Source organism: Rhipicephalus microplus, chromosome 3 (genome assembly GCF_043290135.1).
Source record: "Rhipicephalus microplus isolate Deutch F79 chromosome 3, USDA_Rmic, whole genome shotgun sequence".
Taxonomy (NCBI): Eukaryota; Metazoa; Arthropoda; class Arachnida; order Ixodida; family Ixodidae; genus Rhipicephalus; species Rhipicephalus microplus.
Window position 1 is genome coordinate 41473272 of NC_134702.1, and position 26221 is coordinate 41499492.

Sequence of the window (26221 nt, forward strand, 5' to 3'; positions counted from 1 at the left end):
AAAATTGTAGTTAATAATTAAAAATAGTTTGTTTTTAGATCAGTTTTTTAGAATAATGTAGCAAAAATTGTATTGATATATAAACGCCAAGAAAACGCACCAAATAGTGACGTCAACATTGCTCAACAGGCTGGTTGGTTGGTTTTGGCCGTTTTGGCCTCGAGCATGCTCGAAGCCACTTGAAGCGGCTTGCCGTAGCCGGCACCGCGCGCGAGCCAAGCGGTTCATTCGTGTGCAGTGAATGTTTACGAAGTTCAGACGAGTTTTGTTTGTTTCAGCACCGTTTCGGACTTCGTACTACAGAAAAAGTGCCTGACTATTGTTCGCCATGCCTTTGGGTAGGTTCTCTCTCTGAGGGTTTTTCTTGTCCCGAGAACAAAACAAACCTGCCGGTTTCTGATTTGCCTGGCGATTTCTCTATTTACCCGCTTAGTCGTGCGCTGTGATTGCTATATAGTTAGCGCTTTTGCTCCAACTTTTTTCTTTTTATTCGACAGAAGACGAAGGCAGCTTGTTGGTCACAATCCTCGACACAAATCCTTGCGCTAGTTTACTTCAAAATGAAGAGGTGAGCGTCTCCTGTCTCTCCTAATGGCATTTGAATGCAGAACCCAAAAGTCGCTGCTGCATCTCATATCCACAGCATGTTGCTGCAAGCTATGCTGCTTATATTTGAATGTGCTGTATTATTTTGAGTTTTATTTGGGAACTCGAGGTGGCGTGGTTTGCCATGGCGTGAAATTAAAAACACGCACCCAACGTCACACATGCACAGACTGTTTCGGTATTGTGTTGGACTACCGCGCGGATGCGTGTATGTGTGCGGCAGATAACCTTGCGTTGAACTTTATTTTGGACGGTTGGAAACATGTAGCGTGCGCTTTTTCCTGCTAATGATGGAGACTAGGCGCATAAGACGTGGACAAAGGAGTTTAGGATACACAAGCATTGTGCGTCTCAAACTTCTTCTCTGTACTCGTCTTGTGTGCTTGTAGTTTCTGTAATGTGTTACCAACATGCCCCAAACGGTCACCTCAGTGCACACAGAGTAGTTTTTGCAGCTGGAATTTGTATGGGATTGGTGACTGGACAACTTCATCTGATGTGATTACATCTTATTGTTGCAGGGCATAGTATCAAGGTTTCTCGATGCGGCCACAGTGTTTTGCAACTCGCATTTGATGCTCAATCCATGCAATCGGTTGGCAGTCATTGCCTGCCATTCACATAAAAGGTACAGTTGGAAAAAGATGTGCAGTAACTACGTGTGGATGTGAACATTCGTGGCTAGTGCGTGGCCAGTATTAACAGGGGATGTGTTGTTTTCTCTCTCGTTCTTTTTCCAGCTCATTTCTTTACCCCAAAGCACTGCCCTCTACCCAAGATATTGTATCAGTGGACGGGCAGTACGAACTCTTCAGTGAAGTTACAAATGCCATCAAGGAAGGCGTTAAGGAACTAGTCTCATCAGGCAAGCTTTAGCTCCATAGCTATGGAATCCCCAGTAAGGGCACGATAGGGGGGGGGGGGGTGACTGCTGCCCTCCCCCAGGAAGAAACACAAAGTACAGCACATAACTTCCCTGCCTCCAAGTCCCTCCCCTCCTCAACAACAGATGCGCAGTAAAATCCTGGCACCACCCATGGGAATTTTAAAGATTGAAAAAAGCCAAAGGGCTACTAATTTTTTATTGCAGGTGTTTGTACACTGATGGTCAGCACTTGCTTAAGCATTGCTTACAGCATTGACAAAAAAAAAAAAAAATAACTCATGCGTACCATTCACTGCATTACTGCCAACTGTATGAGTACATATCAGCACTGTCAAGAAGCATGTTGGCCAGAAAGCGATTTAACCACTTGCTCGTTCATAATTGGTTATGAAAAAACTATTGTGATAGTTGCTGTGCTATTGCCGAAACATGATTGAGATTTGGTTGCATGTTTACATGCTGTATCTTTTATAATAATACAAGCAAACAAACTAGGTGTGCTGACTGCTCTATTGCTTCTCGCATATGAATCTGGTTATATAGGACAGCCCATGCAAGTTGTGTATCTCTGTGAAAGACTCTTTTAGGGCCCAAGCTCCTTACGCCGTAGGTAGTATGTCCCATGTCATCGTAGTAGCCAATTGCATTGCATGACAATAAAAATGGTGTCACAGCATATCCACGGAGTGAATGATGATGAGTGGGGCGAAGCGTCGATTCGTCTGTGCGTGTGTCTGTTCATGCGACCATGCTTCTCCCTGCGGAGAGCTTCGCCCCACTCGTTGTGGATATGCTGTGAATTTTTCTTGCTTGTGTATGCTCGTGCGCAGTTAAACAATCTTATGTGTACATAATGCACGCTTGGGAATGATGCCCAAGGGAAGCGAGTTTCTCATTGCTTCACATTGTACGTTGCCCTGGCAATAGTGCCATGTTGTTGATAAAGCAAGGAACATGCATTTACGTGGGTGCATGCACTTGTGTCGTAAATGCTTTAAGTGCACCAACAAACATGGAAAAAAGAGTTTGTTAACGCAAAAGTGTGCTTAGAATTTCGAGGCTCAAAGGTGGGCTTGATACACTTGGTGGCTGTTTGGTGGTTCTTGCTCAGCTGCTGACTTGAACATCATGGGTTGGATTCTGGCAAGGGTAGTTGCATTTTTGGGGAGGTGAAATGCTGAAGGCATGTGTATTGTGTGCTGCCAGTGCACATCAATAGACACCAGATGGCTAAAATTTTCAGACTTCTTCATCGCGTTTTGCCTCATATTCGTGGGATTTTGTCACATAAAACACGAGATCCTAATACAGTATTACAATGTTTTTAAATGACCGTATTGATGGATAAATGCACTACTTTTGTTGCTCAGAAAGAGTGCTGGAAAAGTCATTTGAAGCATTGCTTTCTGTGCACTTTCTGTCTAACTTTCAGATAAGGGCGAATCCCAAGTTTCAGAGACCCTGCTGACGGGAGGGCTCAGCCTTGCACTTTGTTGTATCTTTTTGTAAAGTTGGTGCGTGGTTCTTTTTTTTTCTTTATGTAGAGTTTGTTGCAATCTTGTTGTGTTTCCGAGTGTTTTTCTGAGCGCACCACGACCACAGACATTAATAGGATAGAGAAGGAGACGGCAGGTCAGAAAAAAATAGCATCTCGGATCCTGGTAAGTTCAGTGCTCTGAAATATGGAAAATTTATGAGTAGCTAATTCGCCCCTTTTTTCCCCCTTGCAGGTGCTATCTGCATCAGGCGAAAGTGCTTCTCAGTACCTCAACTTCATGAATGTTTTTTTTACTGCACAGAAGAAGGTTTGTGCTTGCATCAATCATTGCATTCATTACTAATGCAATTTTACAGCTCTTGCTATCTTCAAAAACACTAATAGAGAGCAGTAAGCGGGCTTACAACTTGTAACAAGTATGCACTGCTCCTGCAGAAAAGTCAGTGAGATTCGCCACTGCTCCAGAAAGACCAGAAATAAATATTATTAAACTCTGTAGCATTGGGAACAGGTACACTTGATAGTCAGTGAACTGTTTGACAATGCTTTTACAACCTCCAGTTTATAAGGTTCTCAAACATTCAAAAGGTTCTCACGAAAAATACATGTCCCAACAAAAGGCAGTCTTGTGCACCATATGAGTTAACAAGCACATTTATAGGTCTCTATTTCATAGTCGCTGTGTTCGCAAGTTTACTATCACGGCTCGCATTCCTTTTCAGAATGTCATCATAGATGCGTGTGTCCTTGAAAAGGACTCTGGCTTGCTTCAACAGGTAAGCTTCTTTAACATCAGGAACAGTGCTTCTTTCTCTCATTCTACAATTATTATTAAGTCGGCGCATTCTTGAGCACATATCGCAGAGCTGTGTGAAAAACATCGACCAATGAAGACGAGTATACAGAATGGAAATTCTGTGTACTTGCCTTTCTGTGTCTGTTTTTTTTTTTTTGTACGGCCCTGCTATGTGTCTCGTAACTAATACTGTTGTCATTACAATGATTATTTAACATGGTGCATGTTTCTCTTGTGGTAGCCACTTCTGTGAGAAATTAGGCATGTACCAGTGCTATCACTCATCGCTGTGGTCATGAGTAATACTGTTTCAGGAGTTGTTACGTAAAATAACTTTACTGCTTATCAAAAAAAAGGGGGAGGGGGGGTCAGATTTACCTGTTATCAAAAGCGTACCGCAGGATAGCATTTTCTGCTAGTGATTTATGTATTGAATTGTCACTTGCACGACAGATTCGCACGCAATTTTTTCAAGCGAGCTATTCTCATTATATCTCTTCGCGAAATGATCATTGTTTCAAGATTTTAGAGTACCGTACCAGATCTAATTTTTATGCTAATTCGTTTTTTGTTCGTTCCATTAGAGAATGGAATCACTTATGAAATGAACAAGTGTGCTGTATTAATGAAGATGTGTTTTTCTCGACATTGTAACCCCCCTGCTGCAGCGCCTTCGGGCTAAGCGGGGTAATCATTGAATAAAGAATAAAGAATTCTTCAGATTGTCTGTTTCTAGTACAGATGACTGGCTAAAGGATGTATTGCCCACCTAATCACTCAATGACATACTTATAATGAACTCTTTATTGTTAAATTGCCAAAAGTGCATCAGTCTGGTACTTTTCTTAGTGTTCTGGTTGCAGTTATGTCAAAACAGGTCATGTGGTTAGGCCACCCATTTTCCCCGAACACAATTTACAGAGATGTTACCTAGAGGGTGCTGTGTAGGCTATCAAAAGAAATGACCAGTGTTGCAAGAATTATGCGAGTGTGTGCAGTGGAGGCATTCTTTCCAGATAGGAGGTTTTCTGCATTATTTTCGTAGCGCAACACTGGGGTCATGCCATCTTGTTTGCGCTTGTATATGTATATAGAAACACGAAGTGCTAATCCATGTCAGTGTTGTCTTGCAGGGCTGTGATATCACTGGCGGGAAGTACATGAAGGTGCCAAACTACACAGGTCTCTTACAGTACTTACTCGTGAGTGTTCAGTTGCCCCAAATAACAGTTTTGTTCTTTTGTGCATGAGTGATGTTAAAATGATTTCACTGTCAGTATGCATGACTTACGTGCAACATGTCCAAGTTCAGTCAGACAGTGCTTCGAAGTGCTAAATTTAGGCACCAGGTTAAACTCGCATCAAGAGCAACCGAATTCCAAAGCTATATACTTTTGTCACCAACCTTCCTTTATACAAACCTTCCTTCCCTTACACGGCATTCTCAAAATGATCCCGATGACGTCAGACGAACCGCCTACAATTAATCACTAGTAATAAATCTAGCTACACTAAATAAAGAACCTTCCATGCATCAAGAGACACAATAAAATGCTGCTTGTTCGTTTCTGTTCGATTCATGGAAGAAAGAACCGCCGGACATTGCTGTGAGGAATGGTGTGAATGGTTCGAAAATTCAATGTGGTTATACTGGACAGGCTGTGCCATCTAGCAGGACCTAGTTGAACCAAAACACATCTGCCATCATAGAGCCAATGACAGGAAATTGATCACTGGCCACTGTTGCTGCTGTGGCTCCGCTGCTTTCGTTCTGCTGCTACTAGTAAAGCTGCGCAGTAAAGCCGGCCAACGTTGTGCACGACAACAGTGACATTAGACAGTCCGCTTCTGGGGGCGGGTAATTTGAAGTGGGCTAACCCGATACGGACCACTAAAACGTGGTTTTATTTCAGATTAACCCCTTCCTTGGCACAAAAGTAATACTACGAGGTTTCTGGACCGTTTTTTTTTTTCAACAATCAACGACGACTAGTTGTCTTTAGTGTTCAAGTATTAATTCATGCATTCTTATCCACGAAACAAATTTTTGCGCACACTCAAGCGATGGAAGCGAAGCATGTGCAGCCTGTAAAAAAAGTGCACTACTTAACTATACGGTATAATCATCGGTCACCAACCAGCGCTCAACTTTAGTGAATGTCATTTGCAGCGTGTAAGCTGCTTCTTCAGTGTGGAAACATGGGCTCAGTGATTGAGATTAACAGTTAATAGCATTCAATATTAAATGCATTTCCAGAAACCATGCCCTTGTGACACTTTTGTTCTGCCAAACAGGGGCTTGGTAAAAATTATCAACATTTGTAAGACAGAATAATATGTGATCCAAGTAAACCCTCTTTAAGCAGCCATGGCCATCTTCATATGTCACCTTTTATTTATGGTGCACTCAGCCTCATGTGCATGCGCATCTGTTTTGTTCGTCATGCTGCGAGGTTAGAAAAGTAATACAACTTTATTCACTCCTGCCATCAGCCTGAACAGTTCTTAGATCTTTCACTCATCAATTCTTGTATTGTTATAGTGAATCTAATCTAAGTTTTTATAATGTGGCTTGCAGCCTGAGCGCACCATAAATAAAAGGTGACCGTTGAAGATGACAATGGCCACTAGAATTCTCATTGTAATTTCTAATGTTACCCTTAGAACCATTTTTTATGCTTAAAAGTAGCAGATTGCGTGACACATTTGTCGGGGAGAGCCAATTGTGTCTGTTTAGTCGCTATGTCACTTGCTGCGTAGGCTGCGTATCGCGCACGGACTTCGTAGTAGTTCCTAAATGCTCTTAGGTGTCGCCACCGCATGCCATCGGACGGTCGTACGAGAATGCCAATCATTTCTGAACATTCGCGAAAAGAAAGAAATGGCTTCGTGTTGGGCACTTTAGGCAGTATTTTCTGTGGCACTGTACTCATTCCTTTTATAGTGGTCAATGCGCGCGTAAAGAAATGCAAATGGGTGCTCGGTCATAGCTGTGCAAAAATGGGGAGGGGGGGGGGGGCGAAGAACCTTCGCCCCCCCTTCCCCATTTTCAAAGAGCCTTCGCCACCCCCATCCTCTTGCACACGCTTAAGTACTTGGGGGTTAATGCATATTACGTTTGGTGGGCAGTTGTTAGTCATGTTCCTGGCAGGTTCTCGGTATGTATGTAATTATTAACGAGGTTTTACTGTAACGAGCTTTAAATGTGCCTGTGTGTTCATGCATTTGCGTGTGTGTGTGCATACAATGCTATGAACTTCATGCTGTAGCTAGCTTGTTGGTGTAATATCTTGTGCTATCTTATGGCACAGCTTCTGTACATAATCATACCTTTGTTTACTTTTTGCACTTATTTGGTGGGCTTGCTGCTTCTGTATAAGTGATTATATAAGCTGAGGGAACCTTAAACTAAATTAAAGCTCAATTTTCTTCCTGTTGGTGTTTCATGGAAAGCTCATGTGTACTCCGAACACAGAGGTAGCTGATCCAAAAGCAGATTTTGCCTGTTCCAGTGGCTGCTCCAAAATGCTGGAAGGCATTACCATCACTGATAGCACTATTCTGAGCAACTTGCACAATCGTACTCCTCTTCTCAGTGGGAGACGGCTTTTGTGTTTGCTTGCGAGCTGTTCTCTGCGACAGCAAATTGGCGGCGGTAGGATTGCATTTTCGGCAGTGTCAAATTGAAGGAAGTAAGGATATTGAAATGAAAAGCGTAATTTTTAATGTTTTGGTAAAGCAACCTGTGCATGAACATCACCATTTTTTTTAATACCCGTGTAAACTGCGAATTTCGGGTCACAGGGGCATGTGGTGCGTGTGCCATTTACTGTGAATCACATAGAATACTACCACTTGTGACGGTGTGACAGGGTTTGCTGCTTTTCATGTGATGCATTCTCTGCGTCTTAGCAGGCATTTTAATGTAAGTAAATTTTTTGCTTGCTTTGTATTGCGGAGTTGCCTCTCCTGAACTGGAATGACCCAGGAATCGTTCAACATTTTCGCAACCCCACAATGGAATGGGAATGGAATTAAGCGCCTTCTTCTTGGAATGGAATGGGAAAGAAATTAGGTCTTTTCTGAAAATATAGCACGTTTCTTATTGCAACTATTTTTCTAACTTTAAACATTAGTAAGTCAGAGCCTCAAATTTAACAATGAAGCAGTATTTTTAAAATGGCTTGATTGATTACAAGCACAGTAAATATATGAGAGACGTGCCTACTACGATTCTGTCCTTACATAGACTGTGTTGCTCCGAATTTTGTCTCTATTCTTCGCGTAACCACGGTTCTATGCCGTTAGTATCCATTGTGCAGAACAACGGCGGCGGCATACTCTCCCTTATGCCTTGAGATTTTTTCCCTCAGCGATACCACAGCCGCCTGCTGTCTCCCCACCTTTCACTTTTGTTATTACTTTTGTCTTCATTGGGGACTCGGATGCACATTCGAAAAAAACCTTCTCTAAGTTGGGATGCATACTGGCGCTGGCGCGATGCTTGTGCTCACTGCAAGCTTTCGTATACCAGCTTGCGCACCGTCTCACCTCAATCTTCCCACCCCCCACCATTTTATAATACTGGTTCGCCTTTTGTTAGCCAGAGTCAAGGTTACGTGTGGTATAAAAGTGTGAATGATCTGCCAATTACTAGAAGAGAAGCCAAGACAGAAGTTCGTGTACAAGCTAATGCATTATCCCATCATAGACTGAAGAGAGAAACAAATTATCTCTGTGCATTTGTTCCCATCGATACCCCTCCCAACGAAAGTGGCAAATACTGCGCTGCCGCAGTGGTCTAGTGACTAAGGTATTTGGCTGTTGACCCACAAGTCGCGGGATTGAATCTTGGCTGCGGCGGCTGCATTTTCGATGAAGGCGAAAATGCTGTAGGCCCGTGTTTTCTGATTTGGGTGCACGTTAAGGAACCTTACGTGGCCAAAATTTCTGGAGCCCTCCACTATGGCATCTCTCATAATTATATGGTGGTTTTGGATGTTAAATTCCACATATCAATCAAAGTGGCGAATACTTTATGCACAGCCTGATCTTCATCTCACGACCAGTTCAGAGCCTACACTTGTAAACGACCTTTGCAACAAGAAAGACATCGCATACCTGCACACTGGCGAACACAGGAAGTTCTCCGTAGTTGCGAGGCGCGAGCGCAGATGAGCAGTGCAGCCTAGGGGTTTATACTCAATGCAAAGCCACAAGGTCCCTGTGCGTTGCACTGTTCTAAATAATAACAACAGATCTAGAGGGTTTTTTGCTCATCAACCAAGTCTGAGTTTTCTTCATATTCACGACTGCTCTAAACGCTTGGTTTAGAGCAGTCGTTTTCATAGCAGGAAACATCGAGATACACGTGTCAAGAAAGACTGACAGGACTTGGCGCATGGCTAACAACAGCAGCGTTCGTTTTATAAGCGCTCAAATATATATGCTTCTTAGGTGATAGAAAGTAGAAGAAAAGGGAGGGGGTGGGGGAGAGCTCAGCACATGCCTAGCAACTATTTTATGACAAAGCATGCTATGGTTACGTGCGAAGATACTTAATTGCCTTGTCGATTAGTACAATCGATGGTGTGCTTACGCACAACAGCCCAATGGAATAAATTGTGAGTGCTTCGTAGATTTCCTGGGCACAGCTATCACAATATAGCACAGCTATCGCAAGATATGGCGATAAGCCAAGCCAACAAGCTCGGTGTTTTCACCCTTTTAATGCATAGTATTCTCGAACACTACTTTTGTCAGCATAAAAATACGCTACATCATTATTTCAGCATTAACACATACAAGCTTAAGCAGTGCTATAACATCACCATTCGTTAAAACATGCTGACCATGCAAATATTATGGGTAGTGGTAGAAGTGCCTCTGAGAATTAGTTGGGTGGTGGTACTGCACAAGACAGGTCGCCAAAATATCTCTCGACCCTGGTAACGTGCCTTGCATACTTTCTCAATTCTTAATGCATCTGCTGACATGAACTATATTGAGCGTTCTTTCTTAACCCGATAAAACTATCAAGATTGCCTTTCTTACGTTGAGGAATGACAATAATAGAATTGAACTGTCCCGCCATTCCTAGAGTGGGAATGGATGAAGTTTTTTCATTCCTTGGGATTGAAAGGAATGACAACAAGTCCTAATTCCCCGGAATGTAATGGAGACACCCATTCCACAACACTGGTTTGGAGGCTCTTTAATGAAAGAACTGTACATTTTACAATAAAATTTAGAGCATTCCGTAGTACAAGCGCTACCGATTAGGCCACAATATATGCTTGACATTAGGGAATAAGGACCTGTTGTATGTACTTAGACACGCATGTTTATACTACTTAGTATGTATGCAGACGTTAGATACGTAACTGCTCGAATAGTGCTTCACATAAGATTGATTCCCAGGGTGTGGGATCCGCATAATTTTCCGTAATGTCGTCCGAGTGTGTTCAGTGATTATTATGTGTAATGGTTCACATGCCATGATATATTTTTGAACTCATTGTTTTTTTTTTCTGCAACTGTTCATTAAGGAGTGCACATGTGCTTGTAGTCTCTACAGCTGGCAACAGTTAGTTACTCTTCAAAGCAGGTATGGGAGTTCGAATGGCATTCCTAAACTATTCTATAATAAGGCTAGATTTTTGGCAGCCTGCTGTACGGCAAGTGATACCAGCAGTTGTTGCCCTCTTGAAGCAGTACATACTAGACGTGTGTCAAGTTCGCAAGCGGCTTTTTCTGTACCTCATTACGACCATCCCTCGGCAGTGGTTGTTCCTTCCGGACAAGCCAGCCAGGGACTACTTGGTCTTCCCGCCACCAGTTCATGTGGACTACAGAGCAGCCTGCTTTTGTCACAGGAATCTCATTGAGATTGGCTATGTATGCTCAGTCTGCCTTTCTAGTGAGTCTGTTCTCGATATCTTGTATATGTGCTTTGGTGATTGGAGTTTTTTTTTTTCTTTCAAAGGAGCCTTGCATTGTGTATTGAGAAAAGCAGGCAATGTGTGTTGGTCTACATGTGGTTGGAAAAATGATGGACATTTTTCAACAGCTTTTCGATACTCATTACATGATAAGTTACAAGCCTACTACACAATTACACCCTTCCATGTTTTTCGTTATTGTCGGTGCACTGCAAATGCTTGCCGCCTTGCATTGCTTTGTGCTTAGTTCAACACTTTGGTGCTAAGTCATATTAGTAGCATCGGTTTGTGTGTTCATTCTAGTGTGTAGCTCAGACGGCATTTATTCCGGCCACAAAATCATATCAACCTCTCACTAGTCATTAAATGGTTTCATATTTAGTATTTCCATAGGTACTGAGAACCCCTGATGCCCTGTGCGATCCAGTCAATGTATATTATGTTTATCAGTGTATAGCATGATGAACACGAAAAGTTTTGTAGGCTTTAAAAAGGTGACGCTAAGGGTCATTGTGTGTGTAGAGCAATAGAATAGATCATGAGACAATCATCTACTGATTTTGCAAGTGTACTCTGTTTGGATATTGTTTCAAGACCTCTGTTAGGGACACAAAGGAGAAATACTCTACAAATGAAACTTGACAGATAAACTACACTTCAGTTATTGGCAGACAGGGACTCCTTTACTTATAAGTAAGCTTGTGCGAATATTCAAATGAATAATGCAGTATTCAAATTCGCTTCAAATCAAATTTAAGTTAGCAAACATTTTGAATTATTCCAAACGAACTAATAGGTGCATATTAGTCCTTGTGTAACACTTTCTAAAGGTGTGATACTTTGAAGTGAAGTTGTGCTAAGCCTTGAAAACACCTATCCAGGAGAAATCTGCGATGCCGCAAACTCCCACTTTATTGTTAAATGAGGATATTACCCTCGAATCTATTCATTTTGTAAGTTTAACAGCTTACTTTATCGTCTTATGTGCTCCAAGTACAGCAAATTTTAAAAGGTAGCATGTTTTATAGGCTATAACTTGCATTCTACCGTAAGTCAAATCATGCTACCATTCAAAGTTGTTTCCGCTTTCTTTGAAGGAAGAAAAGGCATTTGCACAGGCCTTATTTCAACTTTTTAAACATATTGTGCAGGTTAGTTAGGTGAGAAGCAGCATGCCCATTTTTGCATATATATATATATATATATATATATATATATACATGTACATATTATGAGACCACATCCGGTACGGCAGTAACCAGGTTATCTTTTCGATCCAGACGCTCGAGCCAGAGACCCAGCCCGCGTGACATACGATGATGATCACTACAATGGTTTGGTCATACAGATGAAAATGAAGTACATAGTCAGCGCTCACACTATTTTCCCCCTTCGCGAAAGAGGGCGGCAAGTTAGAAAGGGTTGGGACGCCGAATATATCGTTTCAGACAAGAGACATGGGCGATCTCGGTGCGGCGGCAACAAGGATCAAGAGCCGCGTTGACCGGAGCAACGCGATAGTTGACTTCAGATGTTCGTTCTAGGATGGCGTATGGACCGAGATATTGGTGAAGGAATTTTTCGCAGAGCCCAGGTGCACGAACAGGTGTCCACAAAAGGACTTCGTCGCCTGCGCGGAACACAACAACTCGACACTTTGCATCAATGTCGATTTTCCTCTTCTCCTGAATGGTAGCAGTGTTGGCGCGGGTGATTTCATGGCAGCGGGCGACGCGAGCAGCGAACTCTTCCGGGAGAGATGAAGATGGAACGGAAGATGTGGACAAAAAGGTGGTGTCCAGAACAAAAGTTGGTACACGGCCATACACGATAAAAAGGGGCTGAAATTTGTCGTACCCTGTATGGCAATATTATATGCAAACGTGATGAAAGGAAGTATAGTGTCTCAGTTTTTGTGATCCGGTTGCACGTACATAGAGCACGTACATGTCGGACAAAGTTCGGTGAAAGCGCTCAGTCAGACCATTAGTTTTTGAGTGATACGCTGATGTGGTCTTGTGAATGGTGTTAGAGGCCTAGAGGACTTCAGCAAGGACATGTGAAAGATATGTCTTGCCTCGGTCACTAAGAAGCACACGCGGTGCGCCATGTCGTAAAATAATGGCGCGAAGGAGAAAATTGGCGACTTCAGAGGTAGCACCAGACGGAAGAGCTGCCGTCTCCGCGTAGCGAGTAAGGTGGTCCACGGCAGTAACAATCTAACGGTGACCGGCTGGCGTAAGCGGAAGAGGTCCGTATAAGTCTATGCCCACAAATTCAAAGGGAGTCGATGGGCACGGCAGTGGTTGCAATGGTCCCGCGGGAAGAGACGTGGTACGTTTTAGGTGCTGGCATGACGTGCAGGAAGAGACGTACTTGGCGACAGAAGTGGAGAGGCCGGGCCAAAAGCAGCGAGTCTTGAGGCGGTCGTAAGTCTTGTGGAATCCTAAGTGGCCAGCTGTCGCATCGTCATGAAAGGCTTGTAAAACTTCCAGACGAAGCGAGCGAGGAATGACGGGAACCCATTGGTTACCGAGAGGATGGTAAATTTGCCGACATAATGTTCCATTTTGAAGCTTGAAACGGGCAAGTTGTCATCTTAGGCGGCTGTTTGGAGCTCGCGATAAGCCAGTGAGCCGATCGATGATTGTGCGGCAGTAGGCATTGGCATGTTGGAGCGATGTGAGATCTGTGGACGAAAGAAGGTCCGCTGAGGCAACAAACTCTTTCGGACCAGCAGCCGTCTGTTTGGTCACTTTGGTGGGCGGTGACGAACAGATAGAAGGTGATACTTCGGCGCTTTGCGAGAGCGGGCAACGTGACAAAGTGTCGGCATCTTGGTGCTGTCAACCCGACCTATATGTGACGCTGTAGTCATACTCTTGCAATCGTAGTACCCAATGGCCAAGGCGTCCCGACAAATTTTTGAGAAACGATAACTAACGCAGAGCATGATGGTCAGTCACTATTGTGAAATGCCGGCCGTATAAATAAGGGCAAAACTTTTGTACGGACCACACGATGGCGAGACATTCTTGCTCAGTGATGCTGTAATTTCGCTCTGCAGGTGAAAGAGTACGGCTCGCATAGGCCACGACTTGTTCTCTGAGAGCGTGGTTCCGCTGAAGAAGGACAGGAGCGATGCCAAGTCCACTTGCGTCAGTCCAGTACAGTAGGTGCTGCAGGGTGCAAATGGCGAAGGACTGGCTGTGATGTGAGGCATCGCTTGAGGGTGTGAAAAGCGGCTTCGCAGTCATCCGACCAGACAAAGGGTGCACTCGTGGTCAGAAGTTTGTGCACAGGAGCCGCAATAGTAGCGAAATCACATACAAAGCGGTGGAAATACGAGGCCAAGCCAAGGAATCCGCGGAGGTCTTTGGGTGTGGTTGGTGTAGGAAAGTGCAGTACCGCAGCAACCTTGTCAGGATCGGGCTCAACGCCATGTTTACTGACGACGTGACCTAATACCTTGATACTGTGACTGGGAAACCGACACTTCTTAGTGTTGAGCTGGAGACCGGCCTTAGCTAAACACGTGAGGACTTCGTCTAGCCGTTCCAGGTGCTGTGAGAAGCTGGACGAAAAGATGACAATGTCGTCCAGGTAGCAAAAGCAGATCGTCCCTTTTAATCCCCGCAGTACCGTGTCTATCATTTGATCGAATGTGGCTGGGGGGTTGCATAGGCCAAAAGGCATCACATTGAATTCAAAGAGCCCATCTGGTGTAGCAAACGCAGTCTTCTTTTTATCAAACTTGTGCATCGGAATCTGCCAATAACCAGAGCGCAAGTCGAGACTTAAAAAGCACTCTGTACCTTGTAAAGTATCAAGACCGTTGTTAATGCGAGGCATTGGGTAGACGTCCTTATGAGTAATTTTGTGTAGTGGTCTGTAATCAATGCAAAACCGTACCGAGCCATCCTTTTTTTTTTTTACTAGTACGACAGGGGAAGACCATGCACTTGTCGAAGGCCTGATGACGTTGCGCGCAAGCATGTCGTTCACTTGTTCTTCTATAAGCTTGCGTTCAGAAGCTGACTCACGGTAAGGGCAACGGCGAATGACACGGGATCCGTCGGTGTCGATACGATGAGCGGCCACTGTTGTTTCACCCAGACCTTTGAAACAAACGTCAAAGCAAGTTTTGTGCTTAATTATTAACGCTAGCAAGGCATCAGTTTGCGTTGGGTTGAGATATTCACACAAAGTGGCCTTGAGAGCAGGAGATGAATCTTCCGCTGGCATACACTTTGAGAATGACGAAGCAGATGAACCAGTGACGGCACAAACCAGTGCTTCTTCGGTAATGCTGGCAACAGTGGTCTCTTCTGGCAGAAGTGGTGGTTCTGGCGTCGTGTTGCAGGCGGTGATGCTTGCATAACCATGGGAGAACCGCACTAAACAAGATGCGATGGTGATTCCTAAAAAATGCAGCGCTGGCAAGGAACAATCACAGCGTCACCATCTAGAATGTCTCGTGACTTGATTGTAAGGACACGTTCTTGTCCGGGAGGCAGGAGGAAATCCGCAGCTGTCACAAGGTTGGGCGACGAAAGGTCGGCAGCAGAAGAAAGCTCAGTGTCCGTAATACGAATGAGGGGCCGACCACACGAAATCACAGCAGACGCAGCTGACAAGAAGTCCCAGTCTAAGATTATCTGATGAGCGCACGAAGACAGCACAGCCAATTGTATGTGATGACGGATTGCATCGATGAGAACACGAGCAGTACACAATCCGGTCGGGCAAATCGGACTGTCATTAGCGCCGCATAATATGGGACCGGCATAAAGAGTTTGCACTTTACGCAGGCGAAAACACAATTCACGATCAATTACCGAAATGGCGGCTTCAGTGTCTATAAGGGCGTTAACAAAAACACCTTCCATACAAACAGGCAGTAAACTAGCTGGACGAGACGGAGGAGTTGTAACGTTCCGACAACAAGCAGTTTCCCCTCCAAAAACTGCACCTTCTAGTTTTCCGAGTCCAGAGAGATCGGCGTGGGACGCAGGGGTGATGACGTACGCCGTAACGGTGACGGAAAACGGCGGCGAGATGAACGAGAACGATGAGGCCCAGCTTGAGACCGTGGAGGGGAGGGCGATCGACGGGAGGTGGACGGATACGGTGCGGGATTGTATTCATCGGGTCTTGGGGCAAAGTCTCTTTCGTAAACTGGATAACCACGTCGTTCATCCTGCTGACGGCGGCGGCAGAAACGGGATATATTACCCCTTATGCCACAGTAGAAGCACATGGGGTGTGGAGGACGCCATGTAGAATAGTGGGGTGGCCTTGCCACTTGCGTTGTCATCGCTGCCAAATGGTCGCATCCGACGTCCGCAGGCACGGTTCGAACTGGTGCAGGGGCCCGTGATGCAACTTCTGCGTGCGAAGGCGCTGGAAAGCGCACAGGAGACGGGGCATGTGCAGTGCTTGTCATTGATGCTAGTTTGTCCTTGATTATCTCACGCAGGTTGGGAGGACATGTGCGGACAGACGAAATGGTTGGGTTACCTGGAACAAGGCCGTGGAGTTCTTCTCTGACAATTGTACGGATAAGGGCTCGCAATTCATGCTCTCCGGTAAAGCGAGAGTCGCAGGAGGCGTGTGGAAGGCGCATGTAACGAAGCGCGTCCAGGCGTTGGCATGTGGTGATGACGTCCCGGACGGTAGTTGGATTCTGGATCTTGAGAGCGTTGAAGGCCACACAGTTGATACCTTTCAGTAGGTGTCAGATGCGATCGGCCTCAGTCATGTTATTTTGTGCTTGGCGACAGAGAGCCAGAACATCTTCAATGTAGGACGTATATGATTTGTCGTCCCCCTGTATGTGGGTTGCGAGTTTCTGTTTCGCTACCGCAGAGCATCCTGCAGACGTGCCAAATACCTGACGGAGATGCCCCGTGAAGGCCGACCAATTGGAGAAGTTGCTCTCGCGGTTGTAATACCAGGTTTTAGCGACGCCATCGAGGTAAAAAGGAACGTAGCGCAGTTTGTGCGCCACGTCCCAATAATTACAAACGCTGATTCGATCATAGCTGTCTAGCCATTCTTCGACATTTTTTGAAGGTCGGAAAATACTGGAGGGTCTCGGTGAGAGGTACTCACGGTGTACTGAAGCCTAAGTGGCTGAGAAGGAGTGGTTGCAGCAGCGGACGCGTTGGGTTCTGCCATCGCTGTTGCTTGAGGGCACAACTGTCGACCAGACCGGAGCTCCAGGGGTGACTGGTTGAGCAGGAGGACGTGGGAACCAAAGCACGCTCTACCACTTATGAGACCACGTCCGGTACAGCAGTAACCAGGTTATCTTTTCAATCCAGACGCACGAGTCAGAGACCCAGCCCGCGTGACATACGATGATGATCACTACAATGGTTTGGTCATAAAGATGAAGATGAAGTACGTAGTCTGCGCTCACAATATATATATTGGTATAGGGAAGTTATTAGGCGAAGTGTAATGTAAATGTGAAGTGTGAGCGCGGTGTCATCTCTTCCTCTGTCCTTGTCTATATTTTCGTGCTGTTTCTACTTCCCAAGTAAATATGAATAAAGGAAAGTGTGTGAAAAGATAACTTGCCGTGGGCAGGATCCGAACCTGCGACCTTCGAATATATATTTGTACTGTTCATGTTCGATTCAAAATGATTTGACCGAAATCACTATTCGCTTGGAACCTAAACTTCACTATTTGCGAAAGCCTACTTATAAGTAAAGAGCAGACTTTTAGGCAAAATGCCTATATTTTCCTGGAGTCTGTTTAGAGTCTATTTAACATATGAAGAACTAAGGGAGGGGAAACATTTTAATCACACATTTAATGTCCCTATAAGTGCCTATTCTGAGGTTTGTGCCTATATCAGCTTTTCAGTGCCTGGAAATGCGTTTTCACATTCGTCGAGTAAACATTTTGCTTAAATGACCTGTTCCGTAACAATATGGAGAAAAGCAAGAAGCGCTTGGTGTGGCCTTAATAAAGACAACACGTGCATCGCGTGGTAGTTGTTTTCTTTTTCATTCATGTTTTTAGCTCCTGGTAAGATGCAATTATGATTCGATGTAGGGTCGACGTGCGCATAGTCTGCGTCATGCTGGCGAAAACAGGTCATACGTTGACGCACTGCCAAAGCCAATGTATAACTAGACTCTGCCAATGCGCTCCGACGCATGTGGCGTTTGCCAACGCTCCGATAATGTCGCACTATAAACGTGCCTTTACGTGAGCGGGGTTTGTACCACAGCGAGGCTAGCATCTATAGCGCTAGCAGGCCCCCCTAAAAGATTTCTGTCGCTTGGTTCGAGAGTAGTGCAGGATGGCGGTTGCGTGAGCATGGGTATACAGTGTACTGTAGGGAAGCGAGGAGAGGCTAACGCTTGTGTGCCCCCGGCGCCTTGAAGATCCCTGTCGCTGGGTTCGAGAGTAGTGCGACTCGGCGGTTGCGTTTGGGAGGCTAGAGTACAGTGTAGCTAGAACGGACTCTAATCAGCTGAAACTAAGCTAGGCTAGCGCTGCCGCCTACAGCCTGCTTGTAAGTTTCGTTGGCATTTATGTTCTTTATGACGGCAGCTGTAGGCAGTCTGCCAAGCAATGCGGAATAAAAAGAAGCCGTAAAGTGTACTTGTCAGGCAATGAATCAGTGGATCACAGCGCTACTCCGTCGATCAAGAAACAGCCCATGTGGAAAGCAAGAGAGAAGACATCAGAAAAGTCAACAATATTTTGAGTTAGATGTCCACTCTAAAGCACTCGTAGACATGAAAGCTCCCAAGATTGCGTACGGAACTGCCAATTTATTTAAAATAACGCAGAATCTGTGCGAATAACATGTATTTTGTGGTCATTCCACGGGCACACAGATTCATTTTGTTATTTTAATATCTGCATCTGTGAACTTACATGCACCTATTACACAGAATGCAACCATATGCGAAAGCTTCGCTGACACAAGCGATTCTCAGCTTTATTGCTTACACAGTATAGTAATCCACAATTTAAACTTCTCAAGTAACATCATGCAATAAAAAATATGCACTAAGTGGTTGAAGTATGCACCAGGGACAGGATATCACTGTTGCGTTCGACGCTTCAAGGCAAAGCTTGAGGATACCTATAGTTTTTTCGGACGTGCAGAAAAGGTTCGCGCCATTCCCAATAGACCTGTCGTTGACAGGGTTGCCTCAAAGTTTGAATCTGCATTGGAAAGAATCTCGGATTGTATGTGCTAAAGCAAGTGTCTAAAGTTTCGAGTGGTACTGATTCAATTATTCCACATGCAATTAAAGCATTGAAAGTGCTAAACAACAAATATACTTCACTAACTTCAGGGGACGTTGAGCGTTTTTTTCGCATAAAAGGAAATACTGACTCAAAGCAAGCACAATTTAAGCCCAAAAACCTTGAAATGATGCTGGTTTTTGACTGTTTTTATAGCCTTTCCTACAATGTCAAATTACCTCAGCTTTTACATAAATCTGGTCAAATGATAATGCTTGTTGTAATTCTTTCCATGGAAAATAAGCTTAGCTTTTCCAAATCACAGAATTGGCCTGCTGTGTTTGTTAGAAGTTGAGTGTTTGTCCGCTACTGAAGTAATTATCAATTGTGCCTATATATGCCTAAATGGCTGTATTTAGGGCCTAATATAGGCACCTAAAACATTCTTTTTTCGTGCCTGAAGTTTCCGTCTCTACTTATAAGCATAAATTTGTGGAGAGTTGTTCCATTTGCACAATAGACCTCTACCAATGTACGTCACAGCGTGACGTCACCGGTGCACGTGCAAGGCAGTGGTTGGCAAAACACTCCCGCCAGTGGCTGAGTGGGGTGCTGTCGCTCGGTACTTGGGGCAATTTTTTTTTCTTTTTGAAAGCTTAATCTTCATCTCACAGTGGCAACATTAGCTGTGGCATGTGTCAGAGAACATCTAGGTGTGTGATAAAGTGCGTGATGAAATATTCCCCACGCTGGCAGGCTGTTTATCTACGAGAAGTGAACACACGTGGTGGCCTGTGCGAGGAACAGCGGCATCTTCTTCGAAAATGTACAGTGTTGACTGTGGCGTGTAGTGTGCGTTCAAAGGCATCGACAATATTGGTTCATCTTTACGGACGGTAAAGCTGGGAATATTGTGCGTGGTGTGTGCAGTGTGAATGATGCGATGCGTCCTGTTGGCGAAAACACTGGTATTCGTTGTGGGCCGGTTTCAGTAACTGATTGTCGATGGAACTTTACGATCTGACATTGTAGTCAAGGTAAAAATACATTCGACGCGATCGTCTGTAAGTAGGTACAACTCAGCGTATGCGCGGCGTGCAGAAAAATAAAAGTGCATGATCTCCTGGTGATATATACGACTACGCATGAGCTATAAGCACGTTCTAGCGTTGCCGAATCTGCATATATGCTTCATCACGGCTATAACTCGTAATATGGATACCTGATACGTGTTAATGGAAACAGCGGAGATTTTGGTTTTTTATCTACTTTGTACTTTTACGGCTCGATCCTTATGAAGTGACAATGCGTGTTAGAACTTTGTGTATCAGGACTAAAGGAGCGATTGGTGCGAACATACGTTATAGGTGTCAAATGCAGGAAGGTAACTGTGCCAGATAATACTATATAATATTAGGATGTCGGGTTTTACATCACCATAAATTTTCACTGGGTTATTGAGAAACGCAGCGGCAGAACTTCACTTTGATTTTCACGAGGATATGTTAACCTCAGCCTAACCCACGGCAAGAAGTTTTTTTTTTCATTGTCCGATGAGACTTTTGGGCAATGAGTAAGAACCTTGTTCGTGACGTCGCGCACAGCAGCTCAAAACCATGCTGCCGCCAATGCTGAACCTCGTTTAAAACTGCATTGCACATGCCAAAGTGGAAATTGAGTTAGTTTACATCCATGCCATGCAAATATTTCTCAAAGTGCCAGTTATGGTGTACATTCAAAACATTTGCTTTCGAAAAAGACCAGACTTTTCTTATGGCTGCCATCTACGTAGGTGAAGCCCACTGCGTCCTAGTCGCATCTCTCAGTACTCTAAACAAAGTTTCTCCATCCATCCAACTACGACGAGCAAATTCCCACACTATGAGTAGTGACCCTTCCGCGACCGCCTTCTTTAAAAAGCTGTGACTTTAGAACATAGCAATGTATAAAATTCTGTCGAAAGAATGCAGAAACGCAGCTCTGCTATGCATAAAGATGCCGCCGAAGGAGCTTTCTTGCCAACCAGCACCTGCTTTGAGAGAGGGTGTAAGGGGCGGGGTGTCCGCAGTGACGTCACACTGTTTACATTCAGGGAGAGGTCTATTTGCACAATATCCACTGATGCTTAGTTTGGTGATTTGTGTACATGTCCAAAATAACCTGTATGTTAAGACTACTACTTAAATTCTCCAACATTGTTTAACTCGCCACACAGGTTTTGACAGTGACTACCCGTACGCTCACCTTAACTACACCCTGAGCAAGATTACTTATTGGCTAGTGAATATTTCATTGCATAAAGCAATCTTTGTTCTGGAAGTTACCAATCCTGTCATCGCAGTAAAACCTTGTTTTATTGAAAAAAAAAAAAAAAAAGTGGAATCCAGCAATGGTTTTACGGTTGCCGGAGGGTGTACACAAACAGAGAGATGACTCATGTACAGTACTCACTGATTGAAATGGGACACATTAGGGCTAAGTAATACTCATACTCTCACTTCCACCATCACCAGTATGGGTCATATCTACGTAATTTTGGCTTTGAACATATAGATCAGAGCCAACGTTACTTTGAAGACCAGATTTGTCTCATCATGACATGGTTATCTAAAGAAATTGTGCATACCAGTTTTTACATTAAAAAATTTGATGGCGTATTTGAATCTGTGAAGCATGGAAGCTTGGGCAAGTTGGTAGGACATAACTGAATGCAGGAACAGCGCAACCTAGAAGTAGTTACTTCGTAACTACGGAAGCGAAAAAAAAACAAGGACAGAAAAGAGCGCTGCTCGCTCTTTTCTGTCCTTGTTTTTTTTTTTTTTTTGCTTCCGTAGTTACGAAGTAACTACTTCTAGGTTGTGCTGTTCCTGCATTCAGTTTTGAATCTGTGAGTAGGGTCTGAAGTTCAAGAAGAAGACAAGCTGCATTTTGCAATGTTGATATTCAGGAAACAATTTTTGTCTGTACTCAACTTAAGAGGCTCACTAGGTGAACACACACAGCGCAAAACAAAAAAATGCAGCACTCGACGTCTGCACTGTGCCTGTGTTCACTTACTGCACCTTTTAAGATCATTGAACACCAATTAGCACACCTTAAAGATCCACTTAAGTTTATGCTTCAGATGCTTGTCGTGCTGCTAGGATATCTTAAATAAAGGATTGTTGCAAGGCAAAGGCACATTGTCGCATAAAACTTAATTAAATATGGGTGTACTTTGCAGAAGTACATTGTATCTTTATATGTATGTATGCTGTTAAGGCAGAGTGTCTGAAACCTGAGGGAGGAATTCGAAAAAGTTTATTTCAGTTGAAATGTGACCAGATGCTACATATATAAAGCGTGTCGTGTCTATCGGTGGCATTCTTCCATAGTTCAGTCATGTTACTGCAAAGCCCGGTTGCTAGACTTGCATCAAAGATTACTAATAAAATGACACTTTTTTCTAAGGACAGTGTAGAAATGCATGTTGCTGTGCTGTTCACTGATCCCCATTTTCTAAAACCATCCCTAAGCTTCTTTTATTCATTGTTGGGTTTGGCAGCTTTTGGTATCCCGCAGAAAACATTGACAATAAAACGCATTTAAGTGAGGACAGTCTCATGCGCCATTTCATATACATGGTGTACGTAATAGAATTGAATATGGTTATTTAATCTTTCTTGTCGTATTTATTGAAGGTTTGGCAACTTTAAATCAAAGTGAAGCATAGTGAACATGTGGCTTAGACCTGCCGAAAATGGTGTTTAGGTATCTTTCACTGTATAGTTGCAAGCACTTGGTGTGTATGCGTATTGCAAGTGAAACATTTCTAACAGTAATGATGCGGCCGTTTTTTCCAGTTTTTTGTGCATTCAGTCCCATCTGCTCTACATGTCAGTAAGTAGCATTTTGCTTAACTTAAAAATTTTCGTGACTCATTTGCATGAGTTCGGCTTTTGAAGGATTTCAGTTAAACATCTGTAAAATTAACATAGAACATATTGTCTTGTTATTTAACATCACTTAAAACTCGTGCACGCACTATAGGAACCTCCGCTGTTGTGTTCATTGTAATAGTATTTTGCGGTAAAAGATAGCTAAAAGAGGCTTTGCACTTGCACAATGACGATAAAAATTTTGGAGACCATGGGAACACATGGAGAACAGCACTGCGGCGCCTTTTCATAGCCATAAGAGAAGCTCGAGAGTGCCTACTACGCATGCGCATCCTTTTTTACCTGCCAGGCTGCGCTTTCGCTCTCTTTAACTGCGTGCACACTGGAACACCAGAAAAATTGCAAGGTGCCGCTTTTGCAGTCGCCGCAGAAGCACCAAGCGATGATGTTGTGACAAAAATATCTAACTTGTAGTGGCAGCGCTCGGTGAGCACCGCTTTTGCACCTTAGTTCTAGACTTCCCGCGGCGGTGGAAGCATGCTTATTCACCGTTTTTTTTTTTTTATGCATAAGATCACCAAGCAGTGCTGTATCTTGGCGAAGCACATCGTATTTTTGCCGCTGTGGTTTTTGTTGCTGTGGAACATCTGGAATGAAGGAGACAAACGGTGTGCAGTGCACACTCTCGAGCTTCTCTGGTGGCCATGAGAAGGCGCCGGGGTGCTGTTCTCATCACACTCCCTCGGTCACCAAAATTTTGGTCACCCCTGTACTTTTTTTGCCCTGTATTTCGTCTGCTGGGGTTCTGCAGAATGTGACGAATAAATGATGTCCACTACGCTGTTTCTGGGTACATAGTAGAACGAATATGTGCACTGAATAATGCAAATGGCAACCAAAAATGAAAAGCAGTTAAACAATATTAGACATATAGCTTGGTCAAATGAAGACACTTCTAAACTTGTCTAACGTACATTGGATGCTGTGGCATCGACAAACAGGATTTTAAACCAAGTAGAAGTCTCACTCAGCCAATTGATGGCTTCCCACTGCCCCTGTTCTCGTGTACGATGGTTCATTGCCTTTTATATACATACAGGAAAGTTTGCCTTTGCAGCATACTTACTTTGCATGTATTAATTTCTGAATGCACTGCAAGAGCATGTACAGTTAAATATACCAAATTTTTGCATGTCAGCAATGTGAGAGATAAGCTGAACTTGCCTTCATAACATGGGGTGGTATTTGGTTACTCACTTTCAGGAATACTATATTTACTGGACTGTAATGTGTATCCGATTTCGGCAAGTTCTAGATAAAAATGCTCCTGAATATATTGTTGCCAGACTTTTAAAGTTAAAGCTTAAAGGCAGTTGAGCTTTGCTTTCAAGAGTACAATGTGGCAGTGTAATCAGACTGTTTTCATTGAGATTTAAGTAAGGCCACTGAAGAACCTCCAATGCTAAATGGTGTATATAAATAGCTCGTCGTGACTTTGCTGGAAGATAAAAGCACTGTGACCGAGGAGCTTAACGCATCATGCCCAGACCAAGGGTTTACAGGTTCGAATCCCTGATCCCACTGTGGGTGAACATTTTTTATTTCTTCATTTGAATCTACTTCGAATTATTGCTCGCAAACAAGGACGCTGCCATTAACATCGAAATTTCTGTAAAACCAGCTTTTTAACACTATCTCGTTAAAACAGTGTGCGCCTGTGTTAATAGTCAGAACAACAGTGATGAACAGTCAGGCACTATTTGCCTTCATATAATGGGAAATTTATTCTCTTAGCAGTTTCTTTTCTTCTGTGATCCAATCTTTCTTGCTTTAAAGAAGCTCTGCGGCAGTTTTCCGAATGCCTTATTTAGTGCTATTATATGTGTAGTAATAAATGCCGAGTTGAACACAAAAAGCATCATGAAAATTGGTGTACGAAAACTGATTTTATTAGCCTTCAAAGTTCAAAACTTGAGCAAAACAACTCCAAGAAACATTCTCTTTTGCATTTCACTCTCCTACTGACGTCAAGGCCGTTTCCAATCACAGCGCGCTTCTTATGGAGCCATACCGGAAGACTCATTTGATGGTGGAAATTGTCCAGAGCCCATAGTCTCATTTTCTAATCGTTTTCAAAGTTTCATATTTAGAAACAGAAATCATTTTGTATCTGAGGAAGTATAAGTAATGCTTTTATATGTTTTAGCACACAATAGCATGACGTAGCTAGGACCATATGGGTATTACATGCAACTCGTCACGTCATACAAATCCAAATGCTCGGCCTATGTCGTCACTTCTTTGGATGAAACGTCTTTCCATCTAAAAAAAAAAAAAGACGTTGTGTGTCGCTTTGGTGCCAAACTAATGAGGTTTCTCCGCTGAAAGGAAATTATAGGAGTGTTGTTTTTTGCGTTGCCACTCCCATGATGATATCGGTGCATTCCACAGTTCCAGAAATAGCGATGAAAGTGACACACTTAATTTGTGTCGCAGCACCCCTCTATTAGCACTTCTCTACTCGCTTTGGTCATGTGCCTATTCAAGGGCCATAACCTCAATTGTGGCATGCAAACCTATTGGAGGTCTAGATATTTTCCAGTTTTCTGCTCTTAAGAACTCTCTGCTGTTAAGAACTCTTCCTGGTTGACACGTCGCACTGCTGCTTTTGGAATGCTCAATTATCTCCTTGACTCTCTTACAGAACTGCCTTCAAGTTCACTGGGCCTTTACCATCATTGCTTAAAGGCAAGAAGAAAAAACAGAAACTCGGGATATAGTATTTCTTTTAAATGCAGAGAAATCATTTCAGGACTGCTGCAAAGCCATCAGCATTGTCACTTACATTTGGTATCCTGCTTGAGAGAAATAAACAGTCACTCAAAAGCACTTCCTTCGGTACTTCTTCTGCGTGGCGTGCAAGCTTTGAACTTTAAAAGTAGTAGCTTCTAATAGCCAGTAGTGTTGAATTATAGGCTGCAAGTTAAGAGCTGAGCAACATTGAAAAAGGATAAAAAAGTTGGGCTTGTTGGTAGTTTAGTATGACAAATCACAGGAACCGTAGTAAATACACTGGTACAGATGCCCTCTCCTGCCCATTTAGTGTTTATGTGGTGTGCTGTACCTGCCACAATGACATGGTTGCTATGGCAGTACACTACTAACCACAAAAGCTATGGTTTGATTCCTAAACATTGCAGCTGCATTTTGGAAGGGGCAATATGCAGGGACATCCATACATTAAGGCGTGCTTTAAGTAATCTTGTATCATCGAAGATAAAGGACTCCACCACTATAGTATGTGTTACCATCAAGGTGACGTTATGGTGCATAAAAACCCTGGAATATTTGTACTGGACTTGCAAAGCAGTGTTCAATGCAGACGCGAAAGAATTG

The 26221-nt window shown here is 43.6% G+C and overlaps 1 protein-coding gene across 1 annotated transcript; it reads left to right on the plus strand.

The window, feature by feature from the left end:
• Nucleotides 1-188: 188 nt before the first annotated feature.
• On the plus strand, nucleotides 189-25714 carry Tfb4 (transcription factor B4). The gene is made up of 12 exons (XM_037426990.2): nucleotides 189-338; nucleotides 498-568; nucleotides 1128-1234; nucleotides 1347-1471; nucleotides 2925-2987; nucleotides 3095-3153; nucleotides 3223-3297; nucleotides 3713-3766; nucleotides 4920-4988; nucleotides 10570-10705; nucleotides 22790-22826; nucleotides 25530-25714. The coding sequence occupies exons 1-12, from the start codon at nucleotides 329-331 to the stop codon at nucleotides 25603-25605; spliced, it is 882 nt and encodes a 293-aa protein (XP_037282887.1). The 5' UTR covers nucleotides 189-328; the 3' UTR covers nucleotides 25606-25714.
• Nucleotides 25715-26221: the final 507 nt, after the last annotated feature.

Excerpts from the sequence above, each read along its gene's own strand:
- Tfb4 (XM_037426990.2), top strand. Across the intron at positions 2,988-3,094 it reads GCTCAGCCTTGCACTTTGTT|ACATTAATAGGATAGAGAAG; the intron begins GTATCTTTTTGT and ends CCACGACCACAG. Across the intron at positions 4,989-10,569 it reads GTCTCTTACAGTACTTACTC|TGGTTGTTCCTTCCGGACAA; the intron begins GTGAGTGTTCAG and ends ATCCCTCGGCAG.